This window comes from Solenopsis invicta, chromosome 1, assembly GCF_016802725.1.
Source record: "Solenopsis invicta isolate M01_SB chromosome 1, UNIL_Sinv_3.0, whole genome shotgun sequence".
In the NCBI taxonomy this organism is placed as follows: Eukaryota; Metazoa; Arthropoda; class Insecta; order Hymenoptera; family Formicidae; genus Solenopsis; species Solenopsis invicta.
The window spans coordinates 26,021,324-26,045,181 of record NC_052664.1 but is presented as its reverse complement, the minus strand read 5'-3'; the positions used below and the strand labels follow the sequence as shown (position 1 = coordinate 26,045,181).

Below are 23,858 nucleotides of genomic sequence, written 5' to 3'. Positions count from 1 at the left end.
GATTCCACCTTTCACCTCTGGCTATTACATAAAGTTACACTTTGTCAAAGGCACCGTACTCTTCCGCCACGTACAACATTTTCGCAACGTTTTCGCAAGCGCCGGACGAAGACGTTCGTCCGTTGTTGAAAAGCAAAGGCGCTCTCGCAACACTCGTTTCGACGCTCGATAAGGCTGGCTGGCTCTCGATGAAAGGAAGGAGCCTGTTCCACGTCCCTGAAGGTCTTCCTCGTCGGCCTCGGCTTCGCGAAGCGAGTCACTCGATCGACCGGTCCGTCTTTTTCTCACGGCCGTGGTTCGACCGCGGCCGACATACCTAAAGCTTCCATCAACAGCTGGCCAATCCCTTTAGGGACCAGCTGCGCTTCCCGTCCCGACGACACGAGTCATATATGTACACCGAAAACTCTCCTCTGTCTCGTCGTTACTGTCTCGCTTTCGAAGTCGTGATGAGATCTTCCTCAAGTTTACATCGAGCCATGTACAAGAAGGCATTTAAGTTTCTATACATCGGTTACTTGTCAAAACAATTTTGTAGTCATTTGTTGTGCGAGAACTTTAGCGCAGCCTTTCACGATACGAAAGATCTTGCTTTTATATTAAATTTTTAATAAGGCTAATTATATTTAATGTTGAAGCCAAAGAAATTTAAATCTCTAATAACAATTTCCTTTAAAATTTAATTACTCAAATATCTCTAATAGTAAATATTTTAACCTTGTGATTGATAACGACCCACTAAACCTGTTTTAAAAGGTAGATTTTAAGTTTGCACATAATGGAAATGTGATTGATCATTTGACAGCAAAAAAATTATTTTTTTATATTTGTACAAAACTTGAAGTTTTTTATCTTGTTATTTCAGTCGGTACGGTACATTTTTAAATTCAATTTGTGCGTATCCGTAATTTACTCTCGTATCGGCCGCGTAAACACTTCCACAAAACACTCAGATCCGGTAAACGTTGTGCCGGACGTTCGCTCAGCATGCGTAAATCCCCGGAGCGCGGTTAATAGAAAACTTCATCAGCGTTGCAGCAGGCGCAAGAGCAGGGCAATAATCGTAATTGCATCTGCATCTGCGAGAGTGCGACTGCGAGATTAGCCAGATTTCACTTTTTCAACGGTACGAAATGTACAGCCAGAGACAGTCGCTCTCCGCCTCTCTCTCTCTCTCTCTCTCTCTCTCTCTTTCTCTCTCTTTCTCTCTTTCTTTCTCTTGTCCATTGCGAGGAGCGAAACGGTGCGCTTGAGGGCTGCTCTCTTTCGTAATTTTTGCCAGCTTTTGTCGGTGCCGTATTTTATCCATCGCTCGTTTATTAATTTCAAAAGTTGCGGGACGTCGCGGCGGCCGATGCGGCCAATTGCATGTCAGAGGTGCTGCTCTTCCTCCGGCTTTTTTTTTTCTTTTTTACTTTGCCACACGCGAAAGTTCCAATTATGAGATAATGAATGTAAGCAATTTGTTCAATCGAGAGAAAATCGTTACGACAGCGATTCCTCACGGTGTGAACGGTCTTTTGATGCAGCAAAACAATCTTTCTCTAAAATTTTTTAAATGATACAATTACACGCAAAATAAAAAAAATTATAAGAAGTGATAAAATTTTTTTCTGCAATTACTTTATTTCAAAGAAATGAATCTCGCTAGGCTGTTGATTTATTGCGTTATCTTCGCGACACGTGTTTAACTGATCAAGTAGTTGTACTAATTTATTTTTAAATATATGTATATATGCATGTGATGACATATTCTGCGATAACAAGGACGTAAATATTAAGTCCCGAGAAACGATCTTTTATATTATGAGAAATCGATCGTCGATGCATCGTCGTGTTCGAGCTATTCGCGTTATAATTTGCCATTATTCCGCGAATGTTTATCCGAGACACCTGATGGGCCATCAAGCCGGACCGCGTCACGGCGTTTCTCATGGAGGGCGCAGGATGAAAATAGGAGCAAATTTCCGTTACATAGTCGGTCAGCTTTACGGTGATCGACGAAGTTCGGATATTGTATGACGCCGAGGCGTTTATCGAGCACCGTTATAACCAGGGGAAACGTCATAAAGCCCTCCGAGAATCTTTGCAGTTAATGGCATGGATAAAGTCCCCCCTCCCCTCCACCTCCCCAAATTCACATATCCACCGTAAAAACCGTGGAAATTCCACGTGCTACTCTGGAATGCTGTACGTGCCACTATTTCGCCCAGTCATCGGCCCCGCATAACACCGAGCGATTTCTTCGAGAATTCTGGCGCGAGGAGGCGGGACAAGATTAACTTTGTACAGCACTTGACGATGCACGAACGAGAAGCGACAAAACTTTGCCTCGTCGTCCACGAGAGCGCGAAATATCACCACGGGTAAACGATGCCTCAATAAGCCACTGTGATATATTCCACAGAAATTGCAATCGCGTTTTATAATCAGTTTTTTTTTTATGATTTATTGGAGCGTGAAAAAGATTTATCTTCGATGTTTCGCGATAAGTTGCGGTTAATCTGATTTACAGTAAGACCGGCAATTCCTGTTTTTGCTCTCGGATAAGTCGTAACGATTCGCACGGTATCTAAAATTTTGTTATTTATATATTCGCAATAAGATTCACGCTCAAAAAGGAAACGACGCGAATAGACACAACGCATTTACGGTGATTTAACGGTTTTTTTTTTCTATTTGCCTTAATAATCTCTGCGGAATGAATAACAGCTTTTATGTGTTATTATCGGAAATGTCGATATGCGGCTAATGCGATTTTTGTTTTCGAGAAACGCGTTTCTCGTATGAAATTGTATAAAATATTGCTGGTAGCCTGACACGTTCAGAAATATACTTGTCAAATACAGGTTACTAATGTTTCTAATAATATCTGTTTTCTTATGTCCGAGCGCAAAGTCGGAAAGGAAAATGCGCCCTTGAACTTTCTCCGTACACCGCTATTAATTTTGCGTTTAACGGTTACTAAGAAAACGAAAGGAATGATCGTTTAAGTTTTTAATAGAAAACATTACTGAGGCTATTTCGTGCATTAAAAATTATTGAATATTGTTTTATGCGTTTCATGCATACAAAAATTATAGAAATAATATTAATTTTTGCACACAGCTTGCAACATTGATACTGCAAACGATAGCTTCTTACGATCTAACGATTTGACGCTCTAATATCTCTCACCTAAATTACAATTTTTTATTATAATAAAAATCCTATTTGTTAGAAGCAGTTAAGTTTTTTACTTTCTTTTACTTTTTGCCACCCAGTGGCCTTAATCGGTTACGATGAAAAGTCTCGATGAGAAGTCACGTAATTACTCATTATTCTTCGATTGACGCATCCCCGATCCGACTAGAAACTGAAAAGAAACGGTAGCACCTTTTTCTTCGAATTAATTGAAATTGAAAGATCAAATAGATGACGAAAAGCGAAAACTGTTTACAATTGTGAATTGATGAGGATTATTTCTGAAGCAGTCATAACAATAATAAGCAAAAGGAAAGTGGTCTTTCCCTAGAAAACCTATTTGCGGCCTGCTGATCTAGATGTTCATTGTATCTCGTGATACAATCGTGCGATAACATAAAAATTCTGACGGGTTGGAAAATTTTGCCGTTTTATTCTGTCGAGAAAAATACGACGGAATACATCAATAGGACGACTATAATTATCGCTTCTCAAATAGACTCTCGAAAATCAATTTTTAAAGATTACCTTCGCGTATCTGTGATTGTACGTAGTCGACTCTGTCGAGAATATCTTATGTTAACTTCGATCAAACTTTATGAGACAGCGAACAAACGTATTGACATAATTATTGAATAAGCGACTTGGGAAACGTTAGTAAAACGATGAGAAACCGATTTTCTTCTCCGCTGATTTCTGCAACTATAAGCAGATGTCAAGAGTCGTCAAGAATGGAATCTTACTGGTAGAAAGTATTTTCTATTCAGAAATGTCACTCGAGTTCAAATCTTACATAGGAAGGTAATAAGCCTGACGAAATTCACGTGGATATTTCCGAATGGTACTATCCGAATGACATGCCAGAAAATTGTATGTTTTATGTATGCACTTTGAAAAGTTTCCGCGTACAACATGATATGATCTCGCGTGATTCCTACATTCACTGTTAAGAACTCAATTTATTTTCTAATTTAATAAAAAAAAAAACATTTAATATTGGATGCAATTAAAACAGACCGCGATTAACAGTTAGACTTGATTGATGACTTGATAATTAAATTAAACACTGATAAATTAACGAGACGGTAAAAAACATAATACAATTAAAGAAAGCTGTAAAGACGCGGTTATGAATTTACTGCGCACATGTACCATATCACCAAAAGCGAGCGATAACTCTTGTGTTTAAGAAGTTATTTTCTAAAATACTCTGAAGAAATGTAATCAATCAGGAAAGAATGTGTCTGTTTCTAGCCTTATAATAATTTTAAAAAAGCAATATATATAGTTATTCTACAAAATCCAAATTTTAAAATTATGGCATACTCAGTGTTTAAAAATTGTGCAGCCTTTGTAGAAACTGGGAAGGTAAAAGGATGTAGAAGGGGGGAAAAAAAGACTAAATGTAACGTATACTTTTCCCTACCTAGCGTCGACAATTTTTGTGAAGAAGCCGTAGTGATCGCACGCGAAAATTGGGTAGTGGAAATACGCGTGGCAAGTGAAGATTAAAATCGAAGATGCTCCAGTAGTTGTGAAATTACATTGGAACGTAAAAAAATAAAATACAAGGCGAAGGAGAAAGAGAGAGATAATGATATAGAAAAAAAATGGAATATATGAGTAGATCAGCTTACGCAAAACGAGACTAAAGAGGTAGCGCAAAAAAAGTAGATCTGAAGAAAACCGCAGAAATGAAGGGCGAAAGAGGAAAGGACGAGCAACGTCAAGAGGGAAGAAGCAGAAGAAACGACGAAGAAGAAGAAGAAGAAGAAGACGACAACAACGACGAGGATGACGAGGAGTCGAGTTGCAGCAGGATCGCTTACCGGAGTGTTTCACCAAAGGCGACGGAGCCTCTAATTTTAATAATTGGATATAGCCTCGGCTCTCCTCGTGTGCCGAGGGGCGCAACCGCGTGCAGCGGCCATATATAGGCACGTATAGTCGCACCTGCCCTTTACCTTTCTTCTTCCCTTTCAATTCCGCTCACCTAGATACAAGAAGTCCGTACCTGCGTCTATACAGTATCGGCAGAGGTTTTCGAGATGACGGTTGAAGAGTACAAGGATGGCAAAGTATAGAAATTACGTGAGAAGTTCCGAGGAATTCTGCTCCGTCACTGATAACTTTGAACCAAGAATCTTTACGATGAGACGAACGGCAAAAAGATACAAAAATCTAATTGGATAATTAATTTTCGACAACTACTACATCGAGATAATATTCCTTTCTATTGTTCTCTCTTTTTTATTTTTAATCTCTGTGCCATAAATTGAGCGCAATAATGCACAATGACGAACGTTTTAGTGTCAATTACCTGTATCTTTCACTCGTCAGAAATTTCGATTTCATGGTATTTAATAAACGCTTTCTTCTTTCCTTTCTTCTCCTGTCTACCTTCGCGTCGAGCATCGGCAAAGAGATTTTTTTTTTCTTTTTGCTCTTTAATTTTTATTTTCGCGTCCCCGCGTACCGTGAATGGGAAGTGCCTTTACAGGAAGCGGTCGTTTCGCCCGGGCTTTCAAACTGCCACTTTTGTTCCACTTTTCCTCGGTCTTACTGTTATCCGAAGGTACGATGATCGATACGTGAATAGACGCTTCGCCGATTTCCGTCCCGGTCTCTCACCCCACCGGCCCAACAATGTCCAGAGCTCGCCGGACGATATCGACGCAACGAGACGAAGCAACGAACGCTCGCAATGTAGCAATATGCATTTTCCAGAGAATTGCAAATCCGACCCGTGCGTATCTCTCGCCCGTGCGTTTGCCATCGCGAAATCCGTCCCAGCAGACGGGTTTTTTTTTTTTTTTTTTTTTCAACGTAAATCACGATGACTGCGAATTCGTGTCAGTCTGACAAATACGCGGCTATAAATTCGATATGGAAGTGCGGCGCGCAACAAACTCGCAGGCAGAAGAAAAGAGAGGAATTCCGTCAAAGGGGGACAGAATAATTAGAGGTATTTGTGTAATATCGTGTGTAATTTAACACCCCAGCAATAATTCAGTAATAATCCAATGGATTTATTTCACACCATGATTTAGTTATTCGTTATGTAATCTGTGATATTTGCTATATGTTCGCATTAGTAAATTTATCCTTGTGCTTCAGGAATGCACGAAGCGCATAATGCACAATATCCAGTGTACAATGCGGTGTATATTAATTATGTATTTTTCTGAACAAAAAAGAGGTAATCCAACTATCGTATATCTTGCGGCGAAATTTACGATGTGAACATTGTATTGTTATTGCGCCATTTCTCTGTGGCATTAAAAAAACAAAAAAAAATATCTTGGTAGCAGACAAAACAGACAGAATTTTCCATATCGTTCACTCTAAACCACATATTTGTGAGTTGGAAACCTGAAACCTTCCCTAGCTGATAGCTTTCCAGGCTTCGAATACGTACTCTAGCTTCCTTTTCCATTTAGTAATCATTGTGTTTACCAGCAATGCTCTGTAGAATCTTAGTACAATCGTCGACTCGTAGACATTGATGGTCCAGTATCACTCGTATGCTCGGTACCGCCCGTAGAGATGTAGCGCGAAATTGCGAGACGCTGCTCCTCGCAAATGAACCACTAGCCAATGATGCTCTTACAGCTCTATTCAGATCGTGATATGGCAATTTGTGGGAATGATATTCGAGAAGGAAGTAAGTCGAAAAGTGCGCCAATATCTTTTTTGTACACAGAGAGAAAAAATTGTAGTGGCGGCAACTATAAGGGGACAACCGTACCAATTTAGTTAATAGAATTATAATTTATAGTTAAGCGAACTATATTATAGTTATTACAACTAAGTTAGTGATTAAGAGAACTAATAAAAAATAGTTGTAATTAATATATTAGATAGTATATTGCAACTATTTTTTATTAGTTCTCTTAATCACTAACTTGATTGCAGTAAATATAATATAGTTCGCTTAACTATAAATTATAATTCTATTAACTAAATTGATATGGTTGTCCCCTTACAGTTGCCGCCACTACAAATTTTTCTCTCAGTGTACGACGCATTGTTTTTGAAACAATTGAATTTGAAAATGCGACGCTCTTTTATTCATTATTTGTAATTTCTTTGGACTTTCGACTGAGGCTACGTTCCGAAATTCACTGCCAGTACTAAAAAGCTCTAGTATACGTAACGTAAACTATAGATTTTTAGGACTTACAATAAATTTCGGAACACAACTTGAGAGGAAAGGCACAAGTAAATTTAAAAGAAAATGAAATTTTGCGCAAGTATAAAATCGAAGGATTTGATCAATGTTTTCTTGAAGGAAATCGACAAATTAATTTTTGGTTTAGATCTTTGACAGAAATATTGCAAGTTTATTGTCTATAATGATGCAGCATAATGAAATAAACGGATACACTGATGTGTTAGATGTAATATTTCTTATTATGTGCATCGTTATATTTATAAATGACATTGTGAAAATAAGTACATATTGCACCTAATACACACAGAGAAATACGTTTCTTTACAATCAGTATTTTCATATTTGTTTAGCTTACATTTATTTCACAGGAACAATATAACTTCAAATAAAACATTATTTTGTTGAATTCAATTTTTTTTTTAGTTTTGTTGCATTAAACCATACCGTTTGGCAGAAAAACACAGCTTTGAAACAATATTTTTTGATGAAATAACATTTTCTCCGATCACGTTAAATAACCTTTCCGCGATTGCTCTTTCCGTATACATATTTTATGTTGATCGATATATGCACGTTTCCTTAATTGATAAGAGACACAATGAGATATCTCTTGAAAATATTTGTCGATTCAGAATCGCAAACTTCCGAAGATAACGTATTTCATAAATTTATCACGCGTTTAAAATAAAAGATTCCTGATAAGCTACTGCAGTCAAAGAGGAAACGAGACTGGCGAATCGTGGTATCCTTCTCCGGTCTTTGCAGTCGTACCGGTCGGGCCTGACAAAAGCTGACCTTCGGGCTGACATTCACTTCACATCCAAGCCTCTTCTTCTCATTCCACCTCTCTGGCCGTTTTCCGCCCTTCTTTTCTTATTTCTTGCGTACTCGAGTCGCTGACGTTATCCTCTCTCGGACCTGAAGACTCCGACCGTTCGACCAGTCGAACATTCGACTCATCGAGCACAAAGACCCGTCATTCCAGTCAACACCGTGTGTCCTTCCTTCTCTGTTCGCCGCCGCCACCACCGCCGCCGCCGCCGCCGGCGCTATGTCGCGAAGGCAAAGCTCGAGAAGAAGACCGCCGTCGTCTCTCGTAAAGGGAATACTCGCTCACGAATAAAGTACCTCGGTCATGCCACTTGTTAGACAGGAATCGCACGTGTCATGCATAGAGCTTTCAGCAAAATACTTATTCCAATACAAATGCACGTTAATGTTATTATAAATCTCTAACTAGTAGAAAAAAACAGAAATGCGAAAGAAATTATAGAAAGAAAAATTAGTAGAAAAATTTGAAATATATCAGACGCAATTTTGACTTTTTTCTAAAAAATTGGAGTTCCTGATACGTTTGAATGGAAAAAGAAATACATTTAAAAAAGATTTTTTTTTTTCAAAATTTTTTCCAAATATTTTTTTTATATGTTCTGTAAACCTTAGAAGTTGATAAAATATAAAAGATAACCTTGTTAACACAACAGCAACATTGTTGAAGTATGGAAAGTATGATTGCACAAGGGACATCGGGTTCCGGGAAGTTCATTGTTGCGCCAATTTGTTCGAAGTTTTACCGCAATTGAAGACTACGCCTTTTAACGGACCACGTTTTGCGCAGATGCGTCCACGGAGGAAAGCAGATCTGGTTTCTAACGGTACCATCGGGGTGCCCTCTTTTTTATCTTTTACTTTTTGAAGGACTGGCGACGAAAGGGAGGACGTCTCCTCGTACAGATATCCGATTGAGAAAAAAAAAAAAATATTGAAAAACGGATGTTCGCGGTAACGGGAACGCTGGGGACTGGTTGAAAGTAAAGCTAAAGTTAACGGTTAACACGTCATCGACACTGCGACAAACTTTCGAAGAAAACGTTACATATGCAAACCTAGAATGTGTGTCACCTAGAATTCCAGGGTTAAGTGTACGAATTATGTCTCGGTAGGAAGTATCCTACAAAGATGAAAATGGTAACAGAATTCTGAAATCTTATACGTGCTAAAGAATCCTTATAATTTCTTTATTATTCATATTTAAATTCTTAAGAGGATAACAGAAAATTCTATATATTGGGATACTCTATATATCCGTCCAGCAATGGCTTCGATGCAACTCGCAACAAAATTCGTATTTGATCCTCCTTTTTGCTATTAAATTTAAAATCTGTTACATGAAAATATCGTTTAGTTAATTCTGTGGTTGTTTCATCTACAAAGTTTTCGCGGAAAACGACTTTGAATAAAGTCGCGGCCCTAAAGAAGAAATTTGTTGAAGATGCATTCGACGTTGAAGAATCCAGCAGACCAGCTGGCGGTCCTCCTGGCCGCGTTTCCACGTGGCCGGCCAAACTAAAAATAAGAAAAGTTTGATAAGAAAAGAACTATTGTAAAGAGGAGAAGTGGCGATGGAAGATGTAACGATGTAATGCTATATAACATAGATATAATTCATGTATATGGCATTACCTCTTATACATTCGGTGTTACATTTGCTGGGTATAGTTACCCTAAAATCAATTTGTGAATAATCGAAAAAGGCATGAAGAATGCACGAGGAGAAAACTTCTGGAATTACTACACTAGATACGAGACAATGAGATAGGCAATGTCTGAAATAATAAGGGAATGGTTTACAAAAACATTACGTACAAGTTCATTACTCCAGGATAAGAGTTTTAACAACTGTCTGAAGAGTGCATATTCCAGAGAGAATAAATCAATCAAAATTTGCAAAGTGTCAAAATACGCGGCGTGATTTATTCTCTGTGACAGCTAATAACCGAGCAGAAAAGCAAAAGTGTAGTAGCGATCTCAACGGATAACTTTGCTTATGTTCTCTGCTATTTTGGAAAAGAATTTAACACATCAGTGACAGTAATGGTGACGGAAGAAAAAGTCAAAGTGTGTTAAAAAACACTGTTAAAAGTCATGAAATTTAATGTATTTTTAAGTTATATAAGTACATTAAATTTAATGTATCTATTATTGAAAAATATGTGCATGAAATTTAGTGCACTTTTAGCAACATTAATTTATTTGAATGCATCTGCTTGAAATTTGTTTCCAATGCGTTACATTAAATTTTGCTGAGTGTTTTTAACAGTGTAGAAATATCGGTAGTGATCTTCGGGGTGTAGTCAATATGATAGAAGCACATAGTACCGCTTTGCGTATTGCTCAAGAGAGAAGCTTATTTTATTTTAACGGGCCTACAGTCATCCATACATGATCGTAGACCAAGCGACTTTTTTCCACCGAGCCTGCATATATGCTGTGCATCTGCAACTGATGCTGTTGCACAACGTCGGGGAGTGCCAAAACCTGCTGTTAGCAGGAAATAGAGGGGCGAGGTTCTGGTAAATATAGTAACCTAATGACTCCGAGCAAGATTTGCTGCTAGGAACGAAAAAAACTGGACAGTTAATAAATGTACTACGTATATAAATGTAGTTACTGAAAAATGAACAAATTTTTAAAAAAAGTAGAAAAAGGTAATACGAAGGATATTATTTTCAAGAATCCCACAATTTTTCACTTTGACATTTGGAAATTGCGGATATCGGAATAATCTATTAATAAAATTTCCACGTATAAATGACAATGAGAATTTCTGGTGTGAATCGATGTTGCATATGTCGAATATTTTCCATGCCAGCGGCAAAATTAAAGAATGTCCGTGCAATTTTTAATAAACATTCATACATTTTTATTTAAATCGTTTAAATATAATAAATTAGACGATTTAAATGACGTTGAATAAATCAGTTTTTTTTTATTTGTAATAGAATCTATGGACATTAATTATCACTTTGACAAATATTTTTTTTTATTAAAAATAAATTTGTTTGTAAATACAAAAATTAGGAACTGTAGAAAGAGGTATAAATAAAATATAAAATTAAAATCTATAATTATATCTCGTTTTCCCTTTATTATCTGCCTTTACATTAGAAATAATTAAAAATTCAATAGTATAGCAGTAGATGAGCACAAAACTTAAATTTCATACAGCGTCGCCTCGTTTATTTGTAATTACCGATTTGCAATTTGAATACAATACTGTGTCGCTTAAATTGGCAACGAAATGTTACCGAAAAAAGATACCTTTCAGTTCTTTATGTTGTTCCCCTGTTGATTCTTCCAACGTTTCTTCCATCGATTCCTTTATTTTTATTTCAACAAGCCTCATCCAACACTTCGCGTTCGACACAAAATTACGTAATTGCTTTGTATGCAAAAATTGTGAAAATCGATACGACGATCGTCAAGGACAGAGAGTAATTGGAGAAATCAGTTACATAAAAATTGGCAAAATCAGAATTCTTCACGTTTTAAATTCTTGATATCTACGTCAGGTATTTTAGATAAGAGACTCACAATAAAAAAAAAATTCGTATCAGCAATTAGAAATTTGAAGACAAAAGCTGCCTCAACTTTATATTATAAAGTTATAATAAGAGCAATAAATAAGTTATATAAACTAAGAAAATATAACTATTTATTAGATAACTACATAAATATAGTAACACAAATGTAGACGATGAAAAAATTGAGTTTACCGAGACACGAACTCGGGATCCTTCGTTTTTCTCTCCTAGCACTTAGGATGCTACGTCATCAGCGAGACATGTGTTAGAATAGAATATCTTCTAAGAAATATGTCATATTTTTCATCAGGTTTCTAGACATAACATATATCTCGGACCTCTGTTTCTATAATTGACTATTGTAGTTAAAAAAAAGAGAGAGATTTGCATCTACTTATTTGTGATGTTAACAAAGCAATTACACAAAGATTAGTTCCACTAAGGTTAGGTACCGAAACCCAATCCTAATGGTACTCCTAAATAGAAATGCCGAATGGTCACTATCTTCGACAGGATCTAAAATAAGGATAAATTCTAGATTTTCTTGAGGAAAAATTCTAGTGTTACAAGTCTACGATAAATAATATATTTTTATATATATATATTTTTTTTTAAGAAAACTATTAGTGATGTTCGAATAAATATCGCATGTGTTGCATTATTTGAAGTTATACAAAAATCGTTGCAATCATTAAAATATATTTTGTAACTTGCCAATGAATAGAACATGTTGGAAGACTAATTTGTTACTCAAAATGCGTTTCAATTTTCATGATCGTATTAAGCCTTCGGGTTTCTAAGAGGATTTAATTATCCCAGTGCTTCTGATTCTATTATTTTGCGCGGCATTACGACATAATTATCTCCCTCGTCTCAATGGGCAGGGATTAAAACCTTAGGGATTTCTCTGCTTCGTACTCATGTGCATTCGCCATATTACGATTTTAATTTCACCGAGACTGTTTCATTCCTCTCGTTTCGTGTCCTTGAATGCCATTCTGCGTAATCTTCCGTCAATCAAATTGATCATTTATGGCCAATATTAATTTAATTTGCTCGTACAAAGTTCGCTTTTCTAAAAATAAAAAAAGTCTATTAACGAGAAGAACATAATTACTCATTAGGATGAAAAGAAGTGTGTCTTAAAGTGCTATTCTGTATTATCGTAGCGGAATATTTTTTAGATAGTTCAAACGGTAGAAACAATGCAGCAAAATAATCTGCGTCTGCTAATTAGATATTTTTATATCTTAATCGTATCTACCGCATGAAATGGAAGTAATAAGCTTGATAATAATCGTGTATTCGCGTCGCTAGTACTTTTTCTTCATGATCAACTCATTAAAAACGTTCGATATACTCGTATTGAGGTGATTACAAACTATTCTCACTTTTAGAAAATACTTGCCAAGATGTTCATTAAATAACGAAATCAATAAATAAAAATTTTTAATTTCTTTCGAAAACCATACGCCGTTGTTAATGTAAAAAGTAATGGATTTTCCGCCACACGTAATTATTTTAATACGAAGGCTAATTAAATTTTCCCGGAAGTCTTTAAATATCCGTGAACTTCGGAAAGCTTTAAAACTTTCAGGTTATGATCCTTGATGTGATTTAATTTAGCGTAATTTATTCATGAAAATGATAATTAATAAGATAAAAAGCTGCACTGAGTTTTTAGCTTAAGAAAATATATTTACGTAATTAAAGTATGCTGTCGATTAAGAATTCTTACGTTTCATTTACGTATAATAAAAGTTGGAAATTTACAAAATAGTGCATAAAATAATTATTAAAAGTACTGCCTGTCAGTGAGAAATTTCGAGATCCGAAATAGCGTTTATACTTTTGTTAAGAACAGCTGATTGCGGAACAGCTGATACAAGACGGATCTATAAAACTTCTAAGCGTGTGTTCATATTTTTTGTATATGTATATATACACATTGATAGCTAATATCAAATACGACAGAGGAGGTTGTAGAGAGCAATCGCTCATTTATACGCATTTTTAATGAACCTTGATAATTATCGATTTTTCATTTGTCTCAACTGTCACAAAAGCTTCTTATAGAAACGACTTTCCCACATTACAGCGTTGCCTCAAAAATTCGAAAAATCTCAAACATCTCGAAATTTCTATTCTTTGATATGTGCATTGTAATACAGGGTAGACTAGGGACAAAAGTAACATTTTGAATTTTAGATCTTGTAACAGTTAAAATATATAATGTCTACAGAAGGTACTAAAAGTTTGTATCTTCAAATGTAGAATTTATTTATCTACAAAAGGCCCTAACCGACTATTCAGTCGTTTCTACCATGGTCGATCATATGTGCCTCGGTGATTGACCTGACACAGATGCCCACGGAATGTAGGGTTCAAAACCCTAATATTTCCAGGTTCTAAATCTTAACATTTCAGCTCAGGCAACAGATTCTTCATCTTTTCCGGGGTTGAAAATGATCTTAGAGATGCTAGTTAGCAGTAATATTAAATTAATTGTCAATTTAATTCTGTGATAGTATTTTTCTGATTCAATTTAAGAGCTGTATTTGTAAATGAAAATAATGACGCGCAGCTCGAAAAAATTAAAAATTGTATGTAAAATCGCACAAGAAGCATTATTTTCAGCACTAAAATCTTGCTATGATCATATACTCTTCCTCGATTTAAAGCGAAAAATATTTTAGTTTTCTTAAAATTTAAGGTAAAATATTTTGTCAAACTATAAAAAAAAAGTATTTCAGATTTTGTGCACGCAATAAAACTTGCTTGAAAAATGAAGGAAGTTCTTCCTGCTTCTGCATATATTTCACGGGAAGGCAGGAAATTAACAAACAAATGTTGGTCTAAAGCCGGATTTAGACAACATAGATAATGTACACCAACATTGACCAATGTGACATAGTCCTGTTATGTGGCCAATTAGAATCACGCAGGTTACCAATGTTGACATATTCGCTATAAAGGTGGTTGTTTAAAACACATGAAAGGAGTTCAATATTGGCCTACTACATTAGCCAAACGCGTATTTGACAGTACAATGTACATATTTTCTACAATATAATATCGTAAAATATAACGAGATAAACGTAATTTTTATTTAAAAAATTAATGTTCCCGATCAGAACAATAATCTAATAATTGAATTTTTTAATTTGTATAAGAAATAGCTTGAGAATTTGGAATCCAAAACATACAAATCGTAATAATATTAATGATGATTGGTGATTAATATAAAAAGGAACTCAACACAAATTATTCAATTGACAATTTAGATAAGGAAGAAAAAAACTCTAAAGACAACGTTTGACTGCCACAATTTTTTTTCATTCCTGTTAACCTTTTCCGACATTGACGTCAATTTGTAAAATTTTGACTTATATTCATGTGGCTAATTATGTATGTTTATATAGGTATCAATCATACTACATATTCATACCAATATTGGCTCAAGGTTGGTATTATGCATTTGCTAATGTTGGCGTACATTGACTCTAATTGGAACCGGCTTTACGGATTTCGCTTCAGCCACACGCACATATCTATTATAGTTTCAGAAGCGCTCAGAATATTACAACTTATTACTATTGTGTTTCGGAAAAAAAATAGGACAAAATATCCTACTCAAGCAAAGGGTCTTTACCATAAGGAGTCTTTACACTAGTGCCTATCCCAGTTTCAGTAGGAAAATGACCTTTTCTTAAATAGAACAGAAACTGAAAATGTATATTCATCATATGTATTCTGTGTACTACTTGGATAGAAATTATGTCCGATAGAAATCAGGATCGAATAGGGACAATAGATTCTAGGCAAGATTTTGACTCTGCCATCTTAACCGGATCCACATGTCTAGTTAAGATGAAAGAAGTGAAAATTAATCTTTTGATACGAAAAGGAAAAATGATTATTGACCTTTTTTCTGTTCTTTTCCAAGTATTCCAAAATTATTTTTAGGTTTCCTTCTATTGTGATCCAAGTTATATTAGATCGAATGAATACATAATAATACAATAGAATGAAATACCTAAAAACTAATACAAAGCGGATTTTTTTACATAATGTATCTTTTCCAACTTGGGCAGGGATCAGCGTTATTAATCTGTGTCCATTTGTAGTCAAGTTCTCTACTATTAAGAGAAATACAATTCCAAGGTCCCCAAAACTCTGCAAAAGCATACATATACATTCCGTGAACAGGTATAGGATTCCATCTTTAGCTTTGCACATGTGTGGCCTGAAAATTCTTTTACCTGGGACAGAATCTTTGTTAATACTTAAATATCCGTCTTTTGCTCTTTGGTACAGAATTGACTAAATTCCACATTTTGTTTACAAAATCTATGCCGATTGTAAAAACCGGAAAGAAATTATGTCTAGTAGAAATCAGGATTTCAGAAATCTAGGTATTATAGGGTATACCGGATTTACAGACCCAACTATTGTGATTGACTGACGAATTCGTTTTTGTGTCCACATTTTCCCGACCTTGGGGTTGTTGCCTTGGGGTTGTACATTGACCTCATCATTTATCATTGACCTGAGACCAGGTCAGAGACTGGTTTGAACTTATCTCAACCTAAATCAGATACTGCCTGGAAAAAACCGGAAAACTGACTGACCAAGGTATAAATAGCCTAAAAACGGTAAGACTGACCTTTTTTTTGAAAAATATAGAAAACCTTTTTATATTGTGCTTTACACTATTTAAAGTAGTATTTATAGTTTGCGAAGAAATTTTCAAAATGGTAAACATTAGAGAAAGAGAAGTGGGGAGGAGAGACGTAATATCAAATATTTTAAAAATCCAGAAATATTTCCAAAAGTATTATTTTTATTATTAGGGACTAATAATATTTGTTTACTACATATATACATTAGTTTATATCATTGATAAAGAATGGTCGATGAAAAAAAGAAGAAGGAAACATATTCTTCCTATTCGTCCTATTCTCTAATATCCTGACATAGAAAAAACTGTTTATCGCAAATTAACCTTTTCGGTGCCGCTTATGTCATTTTTGAATTTTAGGTAATATTAATTATTAATTGACTGACGACGTTCAATAATTAACATTGTCTAACAATACACACCTGCACGTGAACATGTTGGTGCACGACGCGACGGTACATATATATTTTTTCAAAGATAATTCAATGTCCAACCAAATGTTCAGGGAGAAGTCCACCAGAAACTCCTACTGAACAAAAGGAAACTTTCGTGTTCCTTCTTGGACGCATTCTCTGTCACACTTAATTCGTTTCACTTCTCAGTCTCTCAATATATCTCCCTCTCCTCTTTCTCACTCATTCTATTGCGATACAATTCTCTTGATAAACGTTTTGGTAGTAGACAAGTTTAGGCATGGGCGTAGGTTATCAAGAGACCGAATAATTATTCCATGCGTAAACGTGATGATACTACTGATATGTAAAAATGATACATCGAAACGGAAAATAACTTTGTCAATTAAATCGCATATACTATACGAAAGTTTCTCATTTGCGTGTGTAGCTTGGAAAAATTACAGTTCATCGATCGCGCATGATATCGTTTGTGGAAGGATGATGCTACGGTAGATTATTGTACGCTTAATAAAGCCTCATTAACTTATAGATCTAGTTATGATGCCGCTCGCTACGATATTACGCTACGACATTACACTGACAATGAATTTCGCTTTTACTTTAAGATACAAGATTGCGAATTACTTTATGAATTATCACGGCCTTTACATTCATCGACGATGATATTTATAAGAGAGCTGTGCGTGGATCAGCTATTTAATGAATATGACGAGAACTGGTAGAGTAAATATCTCCTGACAATTTGGAATTATGCTTGCCATTAACCCACACAGCACACTTTATCTAGAAAGGACACTCTATCTATATTAGGACACTTTATCTATAAAGGACATCCCAAAGATGTCCTTAGGACCATTTTATTGAAAGACCTGAATGATAATTATGTAGGACGCCCAACCATGAAATACTGCAAAGTATTTTGACATTCCATCAACCAGTTTGAACGTCCTACACAATTATTTTGAGGGTTCAATAAAATTATTTCAGGATTTGCTCTAGCTAAGTATTTAAATATTTCAACAAAACCATTATTTCTGTGACAAGAAATGAAGAAGTTGTGGAATTCCATTGTATTTCCTAGAAATAATTGACAAGGGAAACCTCGCAGTCCGTCATCACTGATTTCAATAAAGTTTTGTGGTATTCACTTATATATTAATACGGCTTTACTATGGCAGTACTATTCAGGCAAGAACTACTATTCAGGCAGAAAATGGCGATAAAAGCTTTTCTAGCACCATTAATATCGTTAACCGGAAAAGTGGTTGTCAAGTCAGCGATCAACATTAATACGTCGCGCGTCGGTTGGAAACATTTGTGGTTTCGACCATGGTTGAGAAGTAATGCGTTACTTGTAACATTTTTGTTACTTTTTTCTGTCTATAACGGTAACGTTGTTACATTTTCACAGTTACGGTCACGAATTTAGTCATTATCTTTATCGTTTTCTATTATCATACCTCTTGAAAGTTCCGTAGTGGTCACACCGGGATCAAAATAGCCCCAGCGCATAATTGTATTCACAGTTTTCATTCTTTGAAGGCAAAAAAATTACTGAACATACTTTAAACAATGTAGAACATAGAAATGCAGAGACTTTATAAAGATTTTAATTGCAACATTAAATTAAAAAAAAAACTGCGAAATTAAAAATTTTACAAAAGTAAATTTTATTAAAAAAAATATAACTCTTTTAATTTTTTTAAATAAAAATATATGTCTATATTCTACAGTTGTGGCACTTTTAGAAAAAAAATAGTACAATTGTAAAAAAGAAAAATACGATGTTACCTGAACAGCTGCTACACGCACACTGATGCGCTGAAAGCAATACCTGGCGTATAAGCACAAAGGTACTTGGAACTTCAGATAGATAACAGGTCAATTCTCATTTCGTAGTAAGAACTTTTGTTAGAGATATACAGCTTGAAACTTTTTTGGCACTCGAATTGACTTCGTGTGACCACGAAAGGTTAAAATCCTCGAGAAGCTCAGATCATAGTAGGATCTTTTCACGCAATTTCAAGAACTGGAAAATTGTATTATATATAAAATCACATAAGAAATATTATTGTGAGCATCAAGATCGTACTATTAGACCTTCCATTGGCCTTCTCTAGATTTTAATTACCAAATGATGACGAAATTTCACTTTTTGTAGAAGGTAAAAATTATAAAAACAAAACCGACTCCCCTGGAAATCCGCATATCATCGATGTGCATGTCCCTACGCCATTGCATCGCTGCATCAGTGTTCACACGGGGTATACCCCAACGTATCCCCCACATGACTGTACCCGCCACCCGTCTCCCTACCTCTCTCCCTCTCGCCTATAGTCTCTCCCCCTCACTCACCGCTCGATACATGTGAGGCATTCGCGGCCTCAGTCGTCGTTGGGACGTCGCCGAGGTCGTACCTCCGATCCACCTGGCACTTCGGCGCGCTTACCTACGTACGGGAGAACGTACGCGCGCGCGCACACACACTTACGCACATACACACATACGCACACACATACATACGTACGTAACGCTCGCGCGGTAATTTATGTTATGCACGCGTGCATACTGCTCGCCGCGTAGCGGGGAACGAAACGGCCGGGTGCTGGTGACACGAGACGGATAAGTTCCGGTGGGAGAATACGACGAAGACGACGACAACGAACGCTGTGTGCTCCGGCTCATGTTGCCGTGGTGTATGTGCGCGGAACAGTGTGCAATATCTTTCCCATTCCATTTTTTTCCTCCTTCTTCCTTCCCTCGCGCTACTTCACCACCGTACGTGCGTGCGTCGTGTGTCGTGTGCATCGCCGGAGTAACAACGGCGGATTCGCGCGGTCGGTGTTCCGTCGCACATTTTCCAAATCCCACAAGACGACGTCGCCAGGCGAGATCTACCCACGAGTCTCGCGGAGTGGCTAGCGGCGTGCTATCCGCCTCTCGTTATGACCTTGTCGTATTATGCCGATCGTGAACACGTCGGTGCCGAGAGCACCTTCGACCCCGTCAGCCCGGAGAGAGGGGTTTTGTGCCACCAAAGTAATTTGTTCTCTCTTTGGAATTAACTATCTGCTGGATTCGTGAAGTCCAATAATATACATATATGACTGTTTCAAGTGGGTGCGTGCTATCGCACCACGGTGTACCGATGGGACCCTCTTCCACGCCTGTTTACTAGGTATTAACCTAGCAAGTTCACCACGTACACCGCTAACATAAATGGCTCATCTAAGCAGTTTCGAAAGTGTCGACCAACGTTTTTAGATCAACATTAGATCATCTCGGTCCTTAATTCGAGATGTGGTGATATATACTTTTTTCGATAAGTTTTTTCAAACACGTTTATTTAACTCTACGTTTCGTGTTAATCTTCGAATGAGTTTTATATTTAAAAAAAAAAAAAAGTAAAATTGGTGAATTCGATTACGGAATCGGACGGAAAAGGAAATTGTGTCCGAAGGAAAGTTCACTGATCAGTTCGGCCGAATTATTGAACGAGATCAAATTTTCGGAGCGTAAGCGCGCAGGAAAGTAAGTAAAAGTGGAAGCAAGGACGAGAGAGTGATAGAATTTATTAACGTGTGCAATTTGTGTACGTACATTACTCACGCCTCGCTGTGTTACTTCAGGATGCGTTGACTACGCACAAATAGAAAACCGTGAGAAATGCGCGGTTTCGTTTTGGGGGATTTGGAAAAATTGTGCAACCGCGGGCGGGTTAACCAACAGTAGAATCGAGCCGGACTCAACTATATATTGGGAGGCGTCGGTGGCAGGCCTACCGGATACGTCGAGATATGGATTTGCCGCTGAAACCAGCCCGCCGAACGTAAGTTCCATAGAGTGAAATCGATTTTCGAAAACCCTCCCCCACCGCTAGCTTCGATCGATCGATCGATCTATCGATCGATAGATCGATCGGGAGGGCCGTTCAGCGACGAGCGAAAGCTCACCCTGCGAAACGTTCTCGCGGGATGAGGTACACAGTGCAAGGTGCTCTCTGCGGTGCGTTTTTCGGCATAAACCGTACTTAACCGTGAAAACAAATCGAATGCGTTTCCTCTCTTAACGGCAGTGCCGAGTGACTGCGAGACGAAGTAACGATCTCGTTAAAAAGAAAAGTTAAGTAAGGTATGGAGAGAGTGACAGACCTGATAGTCTGATATATTTTGTACGTTGTGCTGCGTTGTATGAGGGGGAGTATCGTCGATTTTATCACATCGCAGTGCGAAAAATCGACGATTATTAATACCTCGAACACGATTGTCAGCTATCCGATTGTCGATTCGAGCTGGAGCCAGAATACGTGTTCGATTCGCGATTTGCAGTTTGCTATTCGTACGAAATTCGTGAATAATGTGAATGGGCCGTTTCATCGAGTGCGCGTTCGTTGTTCGCCATTCGTGCCGATTCGCCAGCGAGAAATTTTTTTCTTCTTTTTTTTTACGAAATCGAAAATCACGAATCACCACGAATTAGTCCATTCGTGCTCGTTTGGAACATCTATCGCTATAAATTCATATGTAGAGCGATATAACTATATAAATAATGAAATCGTGAAACGCTAACAATGCAATAGATCCGTATTGGTAGACAATAAATTTCTACGAATTTACTACGAATCGCGTAAATGACTATTCACGTGTAATAGAGCGGCGCGGCGCTAGCTTTACAGTCCGCGGACGTGTAATATTCGAGAAATTTGGACCATCGGTGTATGCATGCGTATTCGAGGTCGGTATTCTGCGGGTCGGATCGAATTGACTCGTCGTTCGCTAATCGAAATAATGCGTCCCTGGGCGCGCGGCCTGTCGCGTCGCCGATGGATCGTGGGAATTGACAGAGACGATGAGATCAGCACGAATTCGCAGTGCTGTGAAGTTCTCGCGCGGTGCCGCGCCGTTCTGAAATTTTCATGAGCCTGTCAGGGCACTGCTTTAGGCATCCGGATCGAAGTACAGATCGAAACGTTTTAATTTCCGTCATTTTCAATTTTCGACGCGCTACAGATACGAGGGTTGTTCTGAAAGTAAGGTCCGATTTCTTATAAAACATAAACCATCACAGATTTTTTTGAAAAATTTTTTTCATTTAATCCTTTACATTTTTCTTTATTTTTCTACACAGTTTTCATATTTGTTTTGGACCTTACTTTCCGAGTAACCCTCGTACAAGAAACTGTATTTTAAGAGAAAGGTCGCAAATCAGAGCGCGTTCCTCTTACTTTTGGCATCGAGATCGAAATTCATCGACATTACGCATCGATTTTAATTCTTCGAAGTTGAAACCACTTTGATGTTCCAAAATTGTACGCGTGACGCATCTTGCGACATCATCGGCGCGTGGGATACGTCGTGAAATTTGTGTCGCCAAATTTTCCTTGAAGTTCTTTTATCGTCGCGTTAACTGTGCAAGTAAAAGACAAGCCTCGTGAATTTCATCGGCGAAAGGCTTTTTTTATTGACCAACGCTGAAACTTCGGGGATACTCTTTTTTTTTTATGCGACTTTCGGTAATTGCCAGAAATATTTCGTCACGAAACACATAGCGTGATAGGTAAAAACATGACGAAGCGCGGAAGAGCGTAATTTTGTCCCTGCGGAAGTCTTCGTATTACAATGAAGCGTCGAACAATGACTGTGATACGATTACTCTGACACAAAGAGTTTTCTACCAGTAGCTGAATAATATTTTCCACGTTCTTTCGAGGTTAGCAAATGTAATAATGGATAAACGTGTTAAATGTGTGAATTACAATATGGCTATGAAAATTTATAACATTTTTTTATCTAAAAAATTTAAAGTGACTTTTCCCGTAATATATAAGATTATTACAACATCATAAATAAAAAAAATATGAAAAGCGCGAAAAGCTTGCTGCACATTATGAATAATTTATATTTTAGAGAAAATTTTTAAAAATGACACAATTATTTTGAGGTGCGATATGATAACAGCATTTAATTCATTGTAATAAACTCAGGTCCGCAAGAATTTAGCGGGTGGGGCTCTTACGGCAATTTTATATTTAATTTAATTCATTATCCGGAGCCTAAATTTCTTGCTAAAAATTTAAAAAAAAAACGTTATACAATAGAATTTTATTCATAAAGCAATTGTGCGAAATTTCAGGCAATCAAAATTTTGGTGCAAATTGAATAAAAATGTTTAATAAAAGAATGCTACAACAAATATTTTCATTTCGTAATTAGATTCAATATGTCATATTCGGGTGATTTATATTTGACATTTCTAATGACTGTCCAAATTCGCTGCTTTTGCTGACAACGTAACGATTCGATGGTTTGTTCATGAAACAAATTTACTGGCTATAGCACTGGATATAATTTCACAATTGCTTCTATATTTCAAAAGTACAAGACAATTAATTTTTTGCACTGAAAAGGACTTGAAATGTGAGTCAAAACGTTAGCGTAAATTATTGTAATGTGCGTTATTAACGTTTATAGTGAACGTCCTTTGCGATCGATTATATGAATAAAGAACAGATTAATTACATAAAAATAGCCTGTGCTGACTCTTATTGATCAATCTACTTACTATTAGTTCTTGTTAGTCATTTGAAATGTAGAGTCTTTAACTACATTGACTTAAATATTATTTGTAATAAATACTTCATGCGCTATCTATAGCGATGAATAAGTAATATTTACGTCTGCAGTTTTATTTGTAATAATGGCTAGTACATTTCAAATCAAACTTGAAATTTTTGTTACATTACGCTACATTACTTGGATGCGATGTCTTGAAAATTTAGATATTACGAATCTGCATAAATTGTGCGATAACGGCAAAGCCTAAAATTGACCTTAATTATAAAGAGTTGGTATTTTCTATTTCTCGCGAGCATACTACTCCATAAGCGCGGATTATCTCGGTTGAGAGCTCCAGCAGAAGCGCACAGGCTGGCCTTTCTCTCATTCATTATTCGTGCCGATTCCTTGCGTTTACTCGAAGTTATGACCACGCTGTTGGTTGCATAATGACTCGTAAGCCAACAATGTCGCGTAATCAAATAG

The 23,858-nt window shown here is 36.8% G+C and overlaps 1 protein-coding gene across 2 annotated transcripts in view; it reads left to right on the top strand.

Moving 5' to 3' along the window:
* Positions 1 to 23,858, top strand: part of LOC105202115 (protein gustavus) — a 143,341-nt gene that overhangs the window by 67,945 nt on the left and 51,538 nt on the right. Inside the window, exons 1-2 of one of the 2 annotated variants that reach the window (XM_026132397.2) lie at positions 19,188 to 20,349; positions 20,448 to 20,647. The exons of the other annotated variant lie outside the window; for it this stretch is intronic. Of the exons in view, the coding sequence (XP_025988182.1) occupies positions 20,616 to 20,647 (32 nt within the window). The 5' untranslated portion in view covers positions 19,188 to 20,349; positions 20,448 to 20,615. Of the gene's footprint in view, positions 1 to 19,187; positions 20,350 to 20,447; positions 20,648 to 23,858 lie in introns of those variants that run through there. 2 annotated transcript variants of the gene reach the window in all.